Consider the following 16,551-nt stretch of genomic DNA (forward strand, 5'->3'; position numbering starts at 1 on the left):
TGGGGACAAACATTCAGGCACAAGAAAACAGTTCAGATTTGTAGAAAAATCTTTATTAGAAACTCTGAGCCTATAAAAAATAACCCTAACCCCTACATTTCCAGATAAAAATGAATCTCTCCTACGTCGGACAAAACTGTTCCTATTCAGCTTAGAAGTTCACATTTATAACGGAATTGAGTGCAATAGGTTAGCTATGTCAAACGGTCAGGTTCTACATTGTAATGCTCTTACTTCATGGACATTTGGAGTCTTCAATACAATAACAATTAAACCAGACAATGCTGAACATTACAACATGAACAGCTTCATCTTGTGCAGTGAGACTTGGCGTAATTGTGTTCCAGCATTGCTTATTTCATCCTGTAGTCCTGAGGTACGCTGGCTGCCGATCACAGCAGTGCTATTACGATATGTAAAACTATAGCCATTATTAACACACATTTACTGAACTCTGCTCTTAAAACAGTCGACCACGGATTCAGCGTATACGTCATTTAACTATTACGTCTTAAACACTGTAACTGAAAGGAATAATACCGGAAATCAGTTAGCGTTAGGAGGAATGTGTTGTGGCCTCAACATGTAGGAAAAGTAAAATGTCTCTCCTGTCTGTTGTTCTAAAGGTCTTTTTGAGATTATTTGAAATTGTTAGTTAACTGCTGTATTTGAAACTTGACACTTTTTAAGCCACCCTCAGGCTTCTATTATGAGCCAGTATCAACCCACCAGCCATCTTTGCCCTAGCAAACTTTACAACAGCTACCTAATGGAAAGGGTGGGGCAAATATAACGCACAGAGAAAAGCTCAATTTGCCCTCTTCCACATATGTGAGCTCAAACATCCTAATTTGAAAAATGCTTAAAAATGACCATAACACTATAAGAAAATATTACTACTCTAATGATTTTCTGTGTCTAAGCCAGAAAGATACAAAAAAGTACAGCATATAGGGGATGTAATGATTTTGCCAGGTACCGCATCGTTGCAAACGTGTGCTGTTCTACGTGGTTACCTCTAAATCCATAACACATCAGATTATCTGCTTTTAATAGCTGCTGCAGAGAGCAGTTATTTTTAAAGCACATCGAAACGCTGGTGTTAGTGTTGTGTCGCATTTGGCTTTTCCTTGGCACTCATTTCTCCTCATCTGTGGCCATGTAACACACACACAGCTGATCTTTCCCCAACAGGATCAGAGATTCTCCATCACAGCTCCAGAACAGTGACTGCACTTGTAAACCTGAGTAACACAGAACAGGCCACAGAACCACCAGGGCACGTGGGCATGTGAGGAGGAAAACGTAAGGTATAGGTTCATAATTATAAAAGAAATACACACTGCTGCGATCTTAGAGGAATAAACCAAATTTACATAGTGTTAGTGGAAAATAATCCCTGTAGGATTGGTGAGAGTATCTCTGTTTCTCACTGAGCCAGCTTGTTATTGATTATTTTCCTATAACGGCACAACCGGTCATGTTTTATTCCTTACATCAATAATATTTACTCATACAGGATGCAGGGATATGACTTTCTTTTTATTATTATTTTTCAATAATTTTTTTTTTATCATCACTTTTGTGTCAGTTTGTTATGACAAAATAACATACACGATCTCTGGAAAATTACAGGATTGTTCTTTTCTCCTTTTTTTTAAAAAAGAGATTTATTTGTAACAAATGTGATTTTTAGATTAAATGTAAAATATCTCAGAAGCTTGAACCTACCTACACCATCCACTTCCACTTTGACAGAGACACAGCCGGCAGGAGACCACATATAGAGTTTGGAGTTTCCGGTGCAGAGTGCCAGGCGTGGCCGGCGTGGGTCCCAGTCGAAGCAGCGCACAGCTGAAGTGTGTTCTAGCACAGCCTGCAGGCTGAGCCTCTGCATGTCCCACAGCCACACGCACTGCGCCATGCTGTCTGAGACACGCGGATGGCACAGCGTCAGCCAACACAGTGGCATTTCTACTCATCAGAGTACTTAATGATGATTAACACCCCAGTGCCAAGCCAAACAGGAAGACACACTTGTCAGGGAGTTTGCACTTGCAAGAATAAAGCTTAGTGTATAGAATAAAGGGGAATTACACAGCAGCTAAAAGCAGCAAATGTCTCTAAATACCAGACTTAGCGGGCAGCCGGTAATGCTTCTCATGACTGGTAGTGATGCCAAATGGGGCAGGGGGCACTCTTCTGGAAGAGGCTATGGCATACTGTATGTGAAACAACCTACTGGATTTACCCTTGTCATTAACAAACTATATAAAAACTAATTACAGAATATCAATAATTAGATTATTACCATTTTTTGTGGCAAGGTAGCGGTTGTCTGCACTGAAAGCAAGAGTGGAGATTCCGATTTTGGGGTTGGCACGGTCTGGATCAGGCTTCACCACCGACACCTCGACTGGCAGTTGAGCAATCTCATCTGAAATAAAGTCATAACCAGGTTGAATAGAAAAATCTCAACTTTACAAGTCCAAGCTCTCAATCAATATCTAGCATATCTCAGACCAGTATCACTGCTTTCCTTTAAGTATTTAAATAAATTCAGGGATATTTCAGTTTATCCAGAGTATAGAGTATATTAGATTGTTTCAGAGGAGCATGGGATGCTTAATTGCTGTGAACACAACCCTAGAAGTGCAAAGCAACATCTGTTACCACGAACAAATAGTTGAATTTGAGCGTCTGAAACCTCTGAGGCAAAGTGTGACTGTCAGCGTGGGTGGTTTCATGTTTTTAGGAACAGAGGCAACGGCTTAAGGAAGAGATCTCGTGTCAAAACATGACACTGGGCACCATGTTTTCAGTGGTAAGATTTATATGGGGGCATTCTCAGAGCTCAGTCAATGGTCTGCCTACAGAAATAGTTGGTCAACTTTGCTGCGTGCTGGAATTCGTAATGGCCCTGTCACCATGCCGAACCTTCCAGCTTCAGGCTCCACTCAAACACAACTGTCTGCATAACACGCAATATTAGCATACATGTTCACCCACACACACACACACACACACACACCCCAATAGTGCTCATCAGCAAGATAACTGAAACAAGACCTAATATAAACCAAAGCAGACGGTTACTCGAGGTAATATAATAGCTAAACATTTAAATAAGTCATGATAGGAAATATTTAGATTTATGGTCTATTTTATAACGAAGTGGCTAACTGATGTACATAAAATGTGATGATTTTGAATCATCATATTTTATTTGTCTTTACAAATGTATCAGTGATTTTTTTTTTGTCCATCTATTGTTCTGTTCTTTCCTGCTTGACCAACACAAAGCAACATTATCATCAGAGCTCCACTGTAAGACTTGAATTCTGAAACAGTTCACTGGCCTTACATTTGCTCTGTGTGTTGAACAGGGAATTTGTCGTTGTGCCCTGATGACTGGACAAATCCTCGATTCCAACAACAGGCTTTTTCTCCACCTCTTTGTATACAACCTAATAACAAAAACAAATGCTCAAACAAACGTTGGCATGTAGTCCAGCTTTCTGCATACACATACCGTGTCTGAGCCATCTTTCTCTATAAGCCATGGAAATGCATTGTTATATATACTGGCAGAACTACAGGAAGTACATAGTCACTTTTGAAACAGTGGGGAAAAATTTGGAATGAATGCCTACAACTTTGGGGTTAGCGATTGTAGCCGGATGCTCGAACTCGACGAGTTTCTTCCAGGTGATGTGGTTCAGGATCCGAACCTGATGAAAAACGATAACACCATAACAGCTGGTTTGTAACAGAACCTGAATGTGTAAATTACATACAAATTCATTTCCTGTCAGACAATCCACATTGTTGATCTATGAGATGTAGGAGTTGGCAGAGAACAAAAATATGGACTGTCTTGGTGACGACATGACTAGTTTAAGAACCAATGGCTTAACCTATTGAAGTGACATATTAACAGCACCATTTAATATCACCAGCTAAAAGCAGGTCGTACCTTCTCGTCATAGCTGCCGATGGCCAGAAACTGGCTACTGGGACTCCAGGAGATTGATTTAATGCCCAGTGACCATTCATAGGCACTGTAAGTTGCTAGCAGACGCCCATCCAGGGAATACAGCAGCATTTTGTACTAGAGGAATGTACATATTTAAAAAAAAAAAAAAAAAACTTTGAGAAGCTTTCTGAAATAATGTTGACATGTATTTTTAATTCGTTATCTCAGAGTAAATAATACATATGAATCTTAGGATATTCGTCATTAATCCCGTGAGATGGATGCACACCTCGAGGCAGGCGTCCCACGCCGCGAGCACACAGCCGTTAGGAGACCACTCCACCCCTGCTAGGTCCTGGGTTTCTGTCTCAAAATGCTGCAGGACATTGTGCAGAAGTCAAAAGCATAATACTCCTAATTAATAATCATCTCTGTAGAACGTTAAATTATATAGAAAGGTTTCATCTTGCTAGTTGCCTGCTTATAATCTTGTTTTATTTTAACAGAATCATTATCTTCAAATTTACAGAATTGCTCACCCTGAGAAGATGCCAGTCGTCGCAAACAAATATGCTAATGTAATCTTTACAGTCTCGCCGCTCAGCTAGAGCCATGTAGTGTCCATCTGTACTGAAGTCCATCCCTAAGGAGAAGATGATAGTTGGCATTGTGTAAGTGTAATTTGTAAACTCCTAAAGATTTTTACACTTTGTCTAAGTTACTTTTCAATCTCACACACTCACCTTTCTGGCAGGCTTTAGGGTACTTGATATAAGAGACAGATTTGTTGCAAAGAGACCAGACAGTGATTCTTAACTGTAAGGATAAACAGAAAAGCCATATTCAACACCAAAAACGACATTATATTGCTTAAAGCACAAAACCACGAGGCTTTGAATGTTGAATGCAAAAGGACCCCTGTTTAAATGGCAAGCTTTTGTAATGTGGAAAAAAAATGTATCCAAGATAAATTGTGTCTAGGTTTTTCCAACAAAATTTGAAAAACAAACAAACAATCTGGTTGAATGTGTGTGCACACCCCTAAATACGGATTAATCACCTTTTGCTATCTTTACACCAGAGTCTATCAGCATGGCACATCTAATCCCACACTGTACTGCAAAAACATTGTAGATCCATCAAACTGTAACAGCATCATCTCCTGTGCACAGCCTGCTTCAGGTCACCCCAAAGCTTTTTAGTGGGATTCAGTTCTGGGCTCGGGGTAAGTCGTTTATAAACATAGCTCTTCTTTTGGTTAAACTATTTCATTCTTAATTTAGATGTAGGATTTGGCTCTCTGTCATACTGAAAGGTGAAATTCCTTTTCATCTTCAGCTTTCTAACAGAAACTGACTGGTATTTTGTAGCTGTTCAGGATTCCCTTTATCTTGACAAAATACACAGTTCTTGCTGCAGAAATCAGCCCTTAAGCATGACGCTACCACCATACTGTGATATTTCAAGAATGAGTGCTTAAAACTTTGTAGGATTTATTTGCCATTATCTTTATTTCCAGCAGATGAACTAATTAGCTTTTTCCACTATAGCTTCCTTCCTGTCCGAAATATATTAGAAGTGGGCATTTCAGGCAAATGAGTAATATGTATTAGTGAGTTATTAGTAAGTCTAGAATTCTTGGTGTTGGAGACATCCCTTGGCTTGGGGTTCTATTTGTTTTTTAATCTAAGTAATACTGTAAATCATAACATTCCTAATATTAATACCATGTCTTTCTTTTTTTTTTTTGGCATGAAATGAGAGTATGATTCATCTCTGAAATGACCCTCACTAACTGTTTTTATTTTGTGAAACTGAATCTGATCAACTATAAAATGAACCTTAAGTACTTTACCTTTTAAGTCGGGCCATTAACCGTCATTATTTTAAAGCATTCTTAAAATCACCTTTGAAGAAGGACATCAGCCAAATGCCTTATGTATATACACACTGTAAAATCAGCCAAAGTTCTGTTGGCTGTAATTAAACCATTAAATCAGTATGTGGTCTTTAGGCCTAGTAAGTGTAACCCACTCATATAAGTGAGTTTTATAATGTAGTGTGAGCTGACTACAGAACTGAAAGATTTTCCTTTGGCCAACACTGCCATAGCCGCTGTGCAGGCTTGTGAGATAACTTTCTTAATCTACGGCATTTCTCTCTTCCTGAAACATGTCTAATATACATAAAACTCAAAGACACATCAGATTGATCCTTACAAAAAACGATGCACTCTGTGCTTCCCAGCTGTTTCTACTGGTGTGTCCTCTGGTGAACTCAAGTTCTAGAAGAACACCTAATGTGCATCAGCTGCTCCCTCTCTCATGACTATCTGTCTTCAGCCCTGAATGGATTGATCAAAGCCCTACAGCTGCATCAGACATCTCAGTTCAATGGAACCGGCATCTTGACAGAGCGATCACTTTAAGCGATGCTGCCTCTCATCATGTCTGCTACACAGAGTAGGTTATCTGTGAGTCTGTTGTGAAGGAGAGAGAGGCTTGGCATAGCTAAAACTTTAGGACAGTAGAGATGAAGATGGGAGATGAGTTTCAGTGTCACAAGGCACACTGGAGGCCTGAGGAGCTCCTGAAGCTAGTGTTCGAGGGTTTAGTGAGCCAGTCGAGTCAGACACGTGTCACCACAATGTCTGGAACCTCAGGGGAATATACAGTAGAGTGACAGCTGCAGGTCACTGTTCTGTCACACAAAAAGCTGTTTAAAAAAACTACAACATTGTCTGATTCAAGACCCAAGTACACAGTTAACCTACAGTGGGGTAAATGGATGAAAAAATAAAGCTCACAGTGCAAAGACAACAACAAGGAGAGAAAACTAAAACTTTTACTTAATACGACATAGAACCTACTTAGAAATGACAGGAATCAATATGACTCACAGTGGGAAAGCCCCTTTGTGTGCAAGAAGCTGGAGTGGCATTTGCAAGAATCTTTACATAGACCTGCCTGTCAGCAGAGGATTAAGCCAGGGCATTCCACATCAGAAATCACTTTAAAACGATACAGTGCCAATGCTCCTGTTACAGATTTGATTCTCACTTGTATCCGATAAAGTCCCGCCAGACTTGCTTAGGGGGCAGGAGATGCCACCCCTGCCAGCTTGGGGATTTTGGCCCTGTCTAATGTTCAGCATTTGGACTGTGGGCCATTAGAAAACCGAGACCGTGAGCAGCCTCGGTAGTTTCATGATGGCAAAAGAGTTGTTGATAGGATCCCAAACAATGTGGCATCATTTGAGTGGTATACTATTCTCCAGTGCCCTTGGGTTTCTTCTTTCATGAGCCACTTACAACACTTAGCAAACACTTGGACCACTACACCTGGGACAAAGTGTTAGATAGCGTATAGTCGAGGTGTCTCCAGAAGGGAAAAAAGATCCAGATCCAAGAGAAAAACAACAGTATTATGATCTAATAAAACATTTCGGGGAAAATAATAAAATAATTAATTGGTCTGTTGTTTGAATTTGGATTGGTCACAAGCTCACCCTCCTCGAGTTGCACGGTTGTTTGTTCCCATGGCAACAAGTGTGCTTTTTTGTTTTAGTTCTTGTTACAGTATCAGTCTCCACCCTATCCTTTACTTGTTCTGTCTCTAATTATGCTCACCTGTACCTAATTTCCCCAATATTCATATTCTGTGTATTGTCCTGCATGTGTAGACCAATTAATGTATGTCAGTAACACATTACAGCCTCCAGTTTTAACAACTGGCTGCTTCACTAACCCAAAGCATTCAGAAAAACTCAGAACTTATTTAACTGTACTTTCATTGTCCTTTTCAAAACAGATGTGCCACTAAAAAGCCTTAATAACAAACAAGTATCATCATCTGTCTGCAAATAAACTCTAAAGGGGGGCTGAAAAAACACACTGGCTGGAGTAATGCCACACAGCAGTTCCCAAACATGTTAGCTGTTTATCACTAATATGAAACCAAAGTCCCAACATGCAAACCACCTTATAACCAAACCCTAACGTGTTCTTCTCTAGTGTGAATGTGATGTCGGCTAAAACCTAACGTCATCATCTGACCCTCTACCCTACGAGCAAACGTTGTTAATGACAGAGCTTTACTAAACCTGCCTGCGTTAGAGACTCACCATCCTCCAACATACACACATTACATTAACCTGCATGGATTTTCTACCAGAAAATCAACACTACATATTCCACTTTCTGACAGTAAAAAGTCACGTCAGAGACAAATGGAAAGACAAAGTCTAAATTTTAATTGCTACTGAGTGGGAGAGAAAGTGAGAATGTCATAGACACCCAGCTCTGTTCCCCCTCTTCCATTCCCAGACACAGCTGCTCTGCGTCTCAGCACCTGTCAGTGACTCTTGGAGTCGAGTTCAGGCAGCAGGCATCTCCTGTACTGGCACACATCCCACATGTAATCCTAACAGGCACAGATAGAGGGATATAGAGTGATTCTCATGTAGTTCTTCACTATCCTGAGTAGCTTTCATGGCCATTTCAAAAACACCTCTGGAGAAGGAGATACTTCCCACAGCCACAGTAGTTAAGCATGTGTGAAGTCACGGAGCACCTAAAACTAGAAAAACTAACATTCATGACAGAAATTCCATCTACAGATTTTCCATATTTTTATCCCAAATGATGAGTCAGATTTTTATCATGAGACAAGGTGGGGTTTCTAAATTTGTATAATTTATAATTAAAACTATAAAAAGCACTACAGTCTACCAAAGCACCGCTACACTGAGTGACACCAGGCCTAAGATAGTTTGTTTCTGATTCCTTGGGTCCAGACTTGCTTTCCAGCATTTCTTCCAAACATTTTCCAGGAAAGGTTACATGCTTACACACCATGGTAATTGTACAACACCAGTAACCCCAATAAATGATCCCTCCCTGGTTTTTCCCCCTCACTGACTTGTCTGTAAAGTGAACAGGCGCTGGACATAGCTCAGCGCTCTATGTTAGATGGTTATTTGAGGTCCAGCCCTGGTCCACCCGACAGCCTGCTATTTTCAGGTCCTCGGTTACGAGGCAGCGACAGTTGACATGGCACGCGTTAGACTCCTCCTGACTTCACACTTACGTGAAACTCTGTGGTGTTTAGTATGTGACGTCCGTCTGGACTCCAGCGTGAGGAGACTAGTCCGATCGAGCCCTCGTCTATCTTACAACGCCAGTCTGGCTGTTCCAGAGACCACACCTGCATGAGAGAGAGAGAAATACACATCCACGTTAACCTGCACACCATCACCATTAAGAACAGCCCTGTTCACCGCTTTCATTCCACCTGCACTCCTGAATCAGGAAACAAAATGAAGGACTGGCGCTGGCTTCCTTTAGAAAGGTACGACTGTCATTAGACTGTTTATGTATTTTTTAATAAAGTGATTATGGGGAGATATATTCATTTAAAAGCAGGCAACATGAAGCAAACGAAAAACGTTAGTTAAGGCATGCACATCCAGGAGATTATCCATTATTTCCCCACCTAATTAGCTACCCTTGACTCTCGGCAACAGGACTAGTAAGTTCTGTGAGTACCTGTACAAGCCCTCTTTTGTACATAGCACAGAGGATGAAGAGGGAGTCTGAAGACCAGTCCATGTGCGCTACCTGGTCCAGACAGGTGTAGAGCTGTAAAATCTGCAGAGTCCTGACATCCCGCACAACCAGGCGATACTGAACACATGTGGCCTGTAAGACACAAGGGGTTAGTTAGTTAAACTATATCTATAACCTAATATGTCTATATCTAATCCCCATACTGAAAAGAGAGATAACAAAACTGTTAAGCATTTAATACTAAAGGCCACTACACAAATTATATTTAAATAATAGAGACTGAGGTTTTATTAAAGATGGTTACGATTATACTTTCCCTTAGATGATAGTTATGACACCTATATGATATACTGAGGTTTGATTCCATACCAAATACTTTCCGTCGGTGGAAAGTTTGCACAGCTGGTTGGACTGCTTCAGGAGATCCGAGAAATTCATGCCAGAGCACGAAAGGTGATGTGCCACAGGTGAATGCTAGGAATCGCCTGCTGTTGGGATTTAAGATCATCATTTATATAACTTATATAAGATTACAATTATATAAGAATTACTTATCATTGTGCTCTGCCTTAATACACACAGTTAGTTGACAAAGTCTTTAGACAAAATGAACATTTCTTTTAGCCAGCAACACATGTGTGACTTGTTTTACAGATGGTACGATCACAAATAACAAAATTGGGTTCATTATCACATATAACAAAAAAGGGCACATAATACACGCAATACAGGAATATTAGTTTAAAAAAATGCAAAATTGTAAGTTCAATGTTTGCATCCCACCTCCTGTGATCTGATATGATCTAAATATTTCCCAGTAACTTGTGTGCAGACCAATTGCCTTCAGTTTTTTAATCATCCGAGCCGATTAGTCAACCCCTTGTTTCTTCAAAAATTTCTGCTAAATCTCATACACGGCCTTCTTCAAATTAGGTCAGAGAACCAGAATGGTCATGGCAGTGCATTTGTTATAACTACTCTTATGAAACACATGATGGCGCCACTCCAACTTTACCAAAATCCATATGCTGAGTGCCAAACCTTATTGAACAATTTAATGCATTAACTTTCCCTAAATAAGAGACGTATAAACAAACTGGTCATATGTTTAGACTTCCGTCACCATATGTATAATTACACTTAAATTAATACATTTTTTTTTCCAAATGTTGTCTTATGTTCCTTCTACTTCCAATTATGAAGTGCTGATGTTTTTTTTTTTAACTGTAAACATAATGTACACAACCATACATACATATATCGTTATAACTGTTGATGAAACAACATCATAAAATCACATTAGGATACGTTTCTTATGCATCAACACTTATTGATTATAACATTAAGCAACATCCAGGGTCTCTAAAATTTTAACATTAGACTTCACAGAAATTTAAATGTAGCTTTAGATCCCTAACAAACAAAGCCAGAGATGATCAGGGAAAGGGGAAAACTCCCTGAGTGGTCATGAGGAAAAAATGTTAAGACACAAAAACACAGCCATAGTGTGAATAAATCATTAACACTTCTACAGCAAAATAAATAATATTATCGTATACTTATTATGAGTATACTGTAAATACTACTGTTTATGATTACAGTAGTGGCTCAGAAAAAAAGCAGTTAATTACAGATTATAAACTAGTTTACAGGTTTTCTGGAATAAATAAAACTCGAGATGTACATTAGGTTTGAAATGTTTTCCCCTTTTCTCTTGACTTTAGAATCTAACCGTAGACGTAGATAAACATTTGTGTTTGATAAACAAATAAACTGCCAAAAACGCGTCCATATAATTAGCTGGTTAGCTTATCTCATTCAAACACGTCCACTAACCACAAAAAAAAGCATATGAGCTATTAGCTAAACCTCTAACAGGTCGTATTTACCTTGGTGGCCGAATTAGCTGATTCTTTCAAACAAACAAACCGTGTAGAAAATGCAAGAAGTTTCAATGTGCAGCAAAATCTTCCCTCGTCGTGACGGTTGGATTGGTGTTTCGGAAGTGTATCATTAAGCAACCAATCAGCGTTGTCCGTTGGCATCATGGGAAATGTAGTTTAGTGTATTTCTTCGGCGTAAATGTATTTTTTATGTGGAATTTCTTGTGAAATTTAGATAAATTGGTTCACTCTGTAATGTTAAAACTAATAAAAAAATTTTCATTTTATAATCATTAAAAAATAATTATATTAAATGATAGATAGATAACTAAATAAATAGCAACCCTAAAATGAAAAATAAATCCTTTATTTATTTATTTTTTTATTCAGTATGCGTTATATTATTTATGAGTGTGAGATGAAAAGTGATGAGTATTGCTTGGCTGGGTATGAAGCTGCAGGGCAGTTGGATCTGCACCCTGTGTGATCCCCTGGTGAGAGAGTGGTGTTTCCCGCTCGTGTGAGCCCAAACGGCGGCTAACGCCTCCTCCTGTCAGCCCTATTTCTCCCAGCACCCAGCCCATCCCAGCAAACCTATTTCCCCATCCCCTAACCTGCTCCATCAGCTCCTACACACACTTTCCACTGCCTCCCACTCTCTTTTCAGTTCGTTTCATTTCATTTTCACCTTCAACTCAACACCCGCTTCACTCTGAGCTGTATTTTATTGCCACTGGATATTTCAGTTCAACGGCAGACACACAGCCGCTTATGAGCCGGATATTATTATTATTGTTATTATTATATCCTCTTCAAGAGTTGTCCGGCTTTCAACACTTCAATTAAAAATGATTCTGGGATTCATGAACTTATAGGCCACGGTGGATATCTTAAAGCTGGAACGCGAATTTTATTATACAAGGTAAGAAAGCAGACTTGGGTTGTTTTGATTTAGTGAATTTGTCCCTGCGAGATTATGTGGCCAAGTTAATGACGTTCAATCAGTAATGTAAAGATGATCTGTTTGTTATGTTTTTCTAGGACTTGTGATGTAATATAACACTATATAATAATAATAATAATAATAATAATAATAATAATAATAATAATAATAATAATAATAATAATAATAATAATAAAACAATCGCAATAATAATATGAATAATAATAGTAATAATAATTATTATTACTATTATTATTTATTATACTTTACTTATTATACTTATTATTATTATTATTATTATTATTATTATTATTATTATTATTATTATCCTGACAAAAAATCATAATTTGTTCTTTGCACCAAGCAGTTTGATTTATTTTTATACTGTAACTACACCTTTTATTATTTTCCAGGCATTATTATTATTATTATTATTATTATTATTATTATTATTATTATTATTATTATTATTATTATTATCTTAAACACGGGAATAAATGTTGCTATAGATCTGTATTTGTGTTAGTACGTGTTATGTGAGTTAGAAATCGATATTAGGCTGTGAGAAGGTGATGAGCTGGTCAGAGTTCAGGTTTGATTCTTCATTCTTCGGGGAAAAAGTCTATTTTGCTGATCGGACCGAGTGCACTTGGAAATCAGGGCTGAGTTGTTTTCACTAATCAGGTAAAACTTATGGATTTTACTAGTCTGGGTATTTGTTTAAAAAGATTATATGAGTGATATCTAATTGTATAAGATTCATAGACAACGTATGAGCAAAAAAGTCTTTGACAGATGTTGGGTGTTTGTTTCATGTGTCAGATAACGCTTTAGAGACAAAAAATAATCACAGTGTCTTAAAGTAATAACAATAATAATAATAATAATAATAATAATAATAATAATAATAATAAGAAGAAGAAGAAGAAGAAGAAGAAGAAGAAGAAGAAGAAGAAGAAGAAAGAATTGTACAGTGTCACAGTTATTATTATTATTATTATTATTATTATTATTATTATTATTATTATTACAACATTAAAATTTCAGTTTATTTTTACCTAGATAGATAAATTGCGTCATTTAATAGGTTCCTGGTGATTTAAAGCACGTTGGAGTTTACAGTTTCATTGTTGCGGCGTGTGAAGTGAGCTTGAGAACATGATTGTATTGTGTACGGCGTTGTCAAGGCTGCTTTCACTAACTTTAGTGTGTATGAGTCTGTCAACTGAAGCTCTGGGACTACATGGACACGGTCTCTTACTTATCTGTATGGATGACGGTATATTTGACCTAGAACACTATCTGCGATTAACTTCAGGACAATGAAAAGTAAATGATATTTAATATATTTCATGTTTTCTCAGGCCGGCTTGCTGAAGTTATGGTTTTGTGTTGCTGTAAAGCTGTATAAAGGCCGAAGTGTTAATTCAATTCTCAGTGTTAATCCCCACTGTCTGTGCGTAATTGCTGGCAGAGCAGAGATTCTGGGTCTCAAGGCGACAGTCGCCTCGGGAATACGGCTCTAATTTAGGACGCACACATCTCTCATTTAACTCGCCTTTTGATTTCCCTTTATTAAAAAGCTTGACTTTGGTTAAGTGTGAATAATGATAACGTTAAGGTTAATATTATTGTTATTGTTTTTCATTAATGCTCATTTGATAGCCAGTCGTTGTTTGCTTACGCACTGTGCCATGACGCGTATTTGGAGCTTTGCGCCGGCTCACATTTGCGCCAAGTTTCATAGCGGCACTAATTTTAGTACGTTTGTTTTCAAAACGCTTAGATTCTGTAAATTCTTATATGCAATTTAATTTTGGAAAGCACGAACCATTTCATAGAAGAAAAATGTGATGCGTTTGCGTGTGTTTACAGCTAATCTATCTACAGCTAACACTCTAGCTTTGTCCTAATCAAAACCAAAACATATGCAAAAATTGCGCACTACACCACTATACTCTGTTATAAACTCCTTAGTACAACGGTGTGTGGTTTGGGACGCGGTCGCTTTTTCTGTGGTTGCCGGGGAAGCAAAGGACGCGCGCGCTTTACAGACAAATCGCGCCTCATGGGTTGAAGTTTTGAAGCAGTGACGCCATCGACGAGGTATCGTGGAGAAAAATATGTGGGGGGAAAAACATGGCTGCATTTGCACACAAATATTTTGTAGTGCGATTGGGGTGTGTGGTGCAGGCGCGCTTTCTTGTTAATGAACTTTACTCAATTGGAGATTTGGGTGCTGTTTTTGGACTCATTTGCGTGTCCATGTGAGCGATCAGATTGCTTCCGTTTTTAATTCCAAAGCAAATGAACATCCACAAGAAGCAAATCATGATGCTATATCTCTGTGAAATGTTCAAGTAGCCCGTGGAGTAACGAAACTAACTCAAAATGCCAGCTAGATGGACTGTGCGTAAACTAATGAACAAAAATCGTGTGTTGCAGAAGAGAACTTTATTAGTGGTTTGGTTTTTCCCTCTGTATGCCCAGTGTGGACTGAAATTTCCTAAAACATCTCAGCTAGATTAATCTACTAGAGGAAAATTACTGCTTTTGAGTCAATTTATTAGGGAAGGATCTGCGCACTTGTCTTGGTGTCCGCTGATCACAGGATTAGGCCTTACCTCGTCTCTCTTTCTATCTGAGTGGAGTGGAGTAGGTTGGAAGGAATTGTCCCCTGCACCACGTGTCCCAGTGGTCCATCGGGACGATGCCAGGCAGGCCCAGACCTGCCAAACTCGGCACCTTGATTCTGAATCTGCACACCCAGCCTGAAACCTGCTGGGATTTAGACATGAGAAGCAGCACTGGGAGCCTGGGTGGAAATTGCTTTCAAATGAAATCGTTGTTGTGCAAAGGGCTCTCCAGCTCATAAGATCCAAACACTGGCTCTTATTCATGAGTCATATTTTGATCAAATTTAGGAAAAATTGCCGAAATGGAAGTTGCATTGTTATTTAAAATGGAATGATTAAAAATGAACAAGCAGGATGTAGAAAAAACTTGGTGTAATAGATATGAAATCTCTTGATAATGACATGATCTTTTATAAATAGTGGCTTAGTTATAATTAGGAAATGAATATCACTGACACTGTATGTGCTCTGTAGAGTAATCTACCCCACGGTGGAGCACCCCATGTCCAAGATGTCCCAGTCCTCCACCAGTGATGAGGGTACGACATTTGAGCACCTGTGGAGCAGCCTGTGAGTTCTTTATCCATTTTATCATATGTTTTATTACTTGAAATATGTTATTATTAAACATTGCAATAGTGAATTTATATTATTGATGCCATAATTTTGCCAGTGAAGTTTTTTTTTAATAGTAATTATTTGATGATCACTTGTATTTCATAATTGATAAGAAGTTACTCTGTGGCACAGACTTTTCGACACCACATGAGAAAACATTACATGACTTACAGAACATTTAGTCTTCTATTCCTCTTAGGAATACTTGCTGATCATTCATTGAGCATGTGATATTACTTTGTAGGGAACCAGACAGCACGTATTTCGAACTCCCTCAGACCAGTCATCCAGAGAGGGGTGCTTCTAGTGCCATGCCCAACAACCGGGCAGAAGTGTGTATGGACGTCTATCAGATGAGAGATCTGAATGACAACGTCATGGTGAGAAAAAAAAGTCAAACAATTTCTTTGTCTTTTTGATACAGCCACAAATAATACCATAAGCTGGTCTACATTTTCTTACCTCACCAATGAACAAGTGATAGATAATGGTTTCATTAATGGTTAAATGTAAAGCTGCGACTTTTTGTTCACATATAATCTGTGGATTACTGACTAAATACAATTTGTTAAGAATTCAGTACCAGGAGCAATAAGGTGCTGTTCTTGCGCATCAGGACTAGCTTCATAATAAAAGGGTATTGTTCTCTTTTTTTTTTTTTGTAGCCAGGGACCATTTTAAATGTGCACAATACAAATTTCTCTTTATTAGTGGTATTAAGCTTTTATTTATTTTAAAAATACATCAAACATTTGTAATATATTTGATATCAAACAATCTAATGGTGAAAAGAATTAATTAATAAATCTACACATTTTGATAATCGTTGCAACTAAGTTAAAAGGTCACTGATAGTCATGGCTATGCTTCACAGACTGCACTGCAATAGAGGTACAGCTACACTGGAAGTACATTTGAGAGATTTTTAT

The 16,551-nt window shown here is 38.4% G+C and overlaps 2 protein-coding genes across 7 annotated transcripts in view; one reads left to right on the forward strand and one right to left on the reverse strand.

The window, feature by feature from the left end:
* Nucleotides 1–31: 31 nt before the first annotated feature.
* Nucleotides 32–11,567, reverse strand: wrap73 (WD repeat containing, antisense to TP73). 3 transcript variants are annotated; one of them, XM_027166901.2, is made up of 13 exons: nt 11,432–11,567; nt 9,912–10,030; nt 9,522–9,674; nt 9,064–9,180; nt 4,720–4,792; nt 4,516–4,619; nt 4,266–4,352; nt 3,977–4,111; nt 3,654–3,731; nt 3,365–3,467; nt 2,312–2,437; nt 1,732–1,929; nt 32–1,244 (listed from the first exon to the last, which is right to left on the reverse strand). In XM_027166901.2, exons 2-13 carry the CDS (start codon nt 9,978–9,980, stop codon nt 1,138–1,140), a joined length of 1,350 nt encoding a protein of 449 aa, XP_027022702.2. In that variant the 5' UTR covers nt 9,981–10,030; nt 11,432–11,567; the 3' UTR covers nt 32–1,137. The 3 variants fall into 3 exon arrangements, with proteins under 3 accessions (XP_027022702.2, XP_047679046.1, XP_027022703.2); XM_047823090.1 differs by having other exon boundaries at nt 9,912–10,027; nt 11,432–11,556; XM_027166902.2 differs by lacking the exons at nt 32–1,244; nt 1,732–1,929 and adding an exon at nt 1,939–2,222.
* The window catches only part of tp73 (tumor protein p73), a 32,491-nt gene continuing 25,103 nt past the window's right edge, over nt 9,164–16,551 (forward strand). For 2 of the 4 annotated variants that reach the window (XM_047823087.1, XM_027166899.2), the window contains exons 1-3: nt 9,164–9,324; nt 15,479–15,574; nt 15,867–16,002. In XM_047823087.1, coding sequence (XP_047679043.1) covers nt 9,185–9,324; nt 15,479–15,574; nt 15,867–16,002 — 372 coding nt within the window. In that variant the 5' untranslated portion in view covers nt 9,164–9,184. The remainder of the gene's footprint in view (nt 9,325–15,478; nt 15,575–15,866; nt 16,003–16,551) is intronic. The other 2 variants (XM_047823088.1, XM_047823089.1) reach the window with 1 other exon arrangement.

The sequence above is a fragment of the Tachysurus fulvidraco genome, chromosome 14, assembly GCF_022655615.1.
Source record: "Tachysurus fulvidraco isolate hzauxx_2018 chromosome 14, HZAU_PFXX_2.0, whole genome shotgun sequence".
In the NCBI taxonomy this organism is placed as follows: domain Eukaryota; kingdom Metazoa; phylum Chordata; class Actinopteri; order Siluriformes; family Bagridae; genus Tachysurus; species Tachysurus fulvidraco.

What these genes read in the sequence shown, in the direction of transcription:
- wrap73 (XM_027166901.2), bottom strand. Translation starts at nt 9,980, where the DNA reads ATGAATTTCTCGGATCTCCTGAAGCAGTCCAACCAGCTGTGCAAACTT. An exon ending in CCACCGACGGAAAGTATTTG is followed by an intron (nt 9,675 to 9,911) that starts GTATGGAATCAA and finishes TGTGTCTTACAG; the next exon opens with GCCACATGTGTTCAGTATCG. An exon ending in GTTCAACACACAGAGCAAAT is followed by an intron (nt 2,438 to 3,364) that starts GTAAGGCCAGTG and finishes ACTTTATTTCAG; the next exon opens with ATGAGATTGCTCAACTGCCA.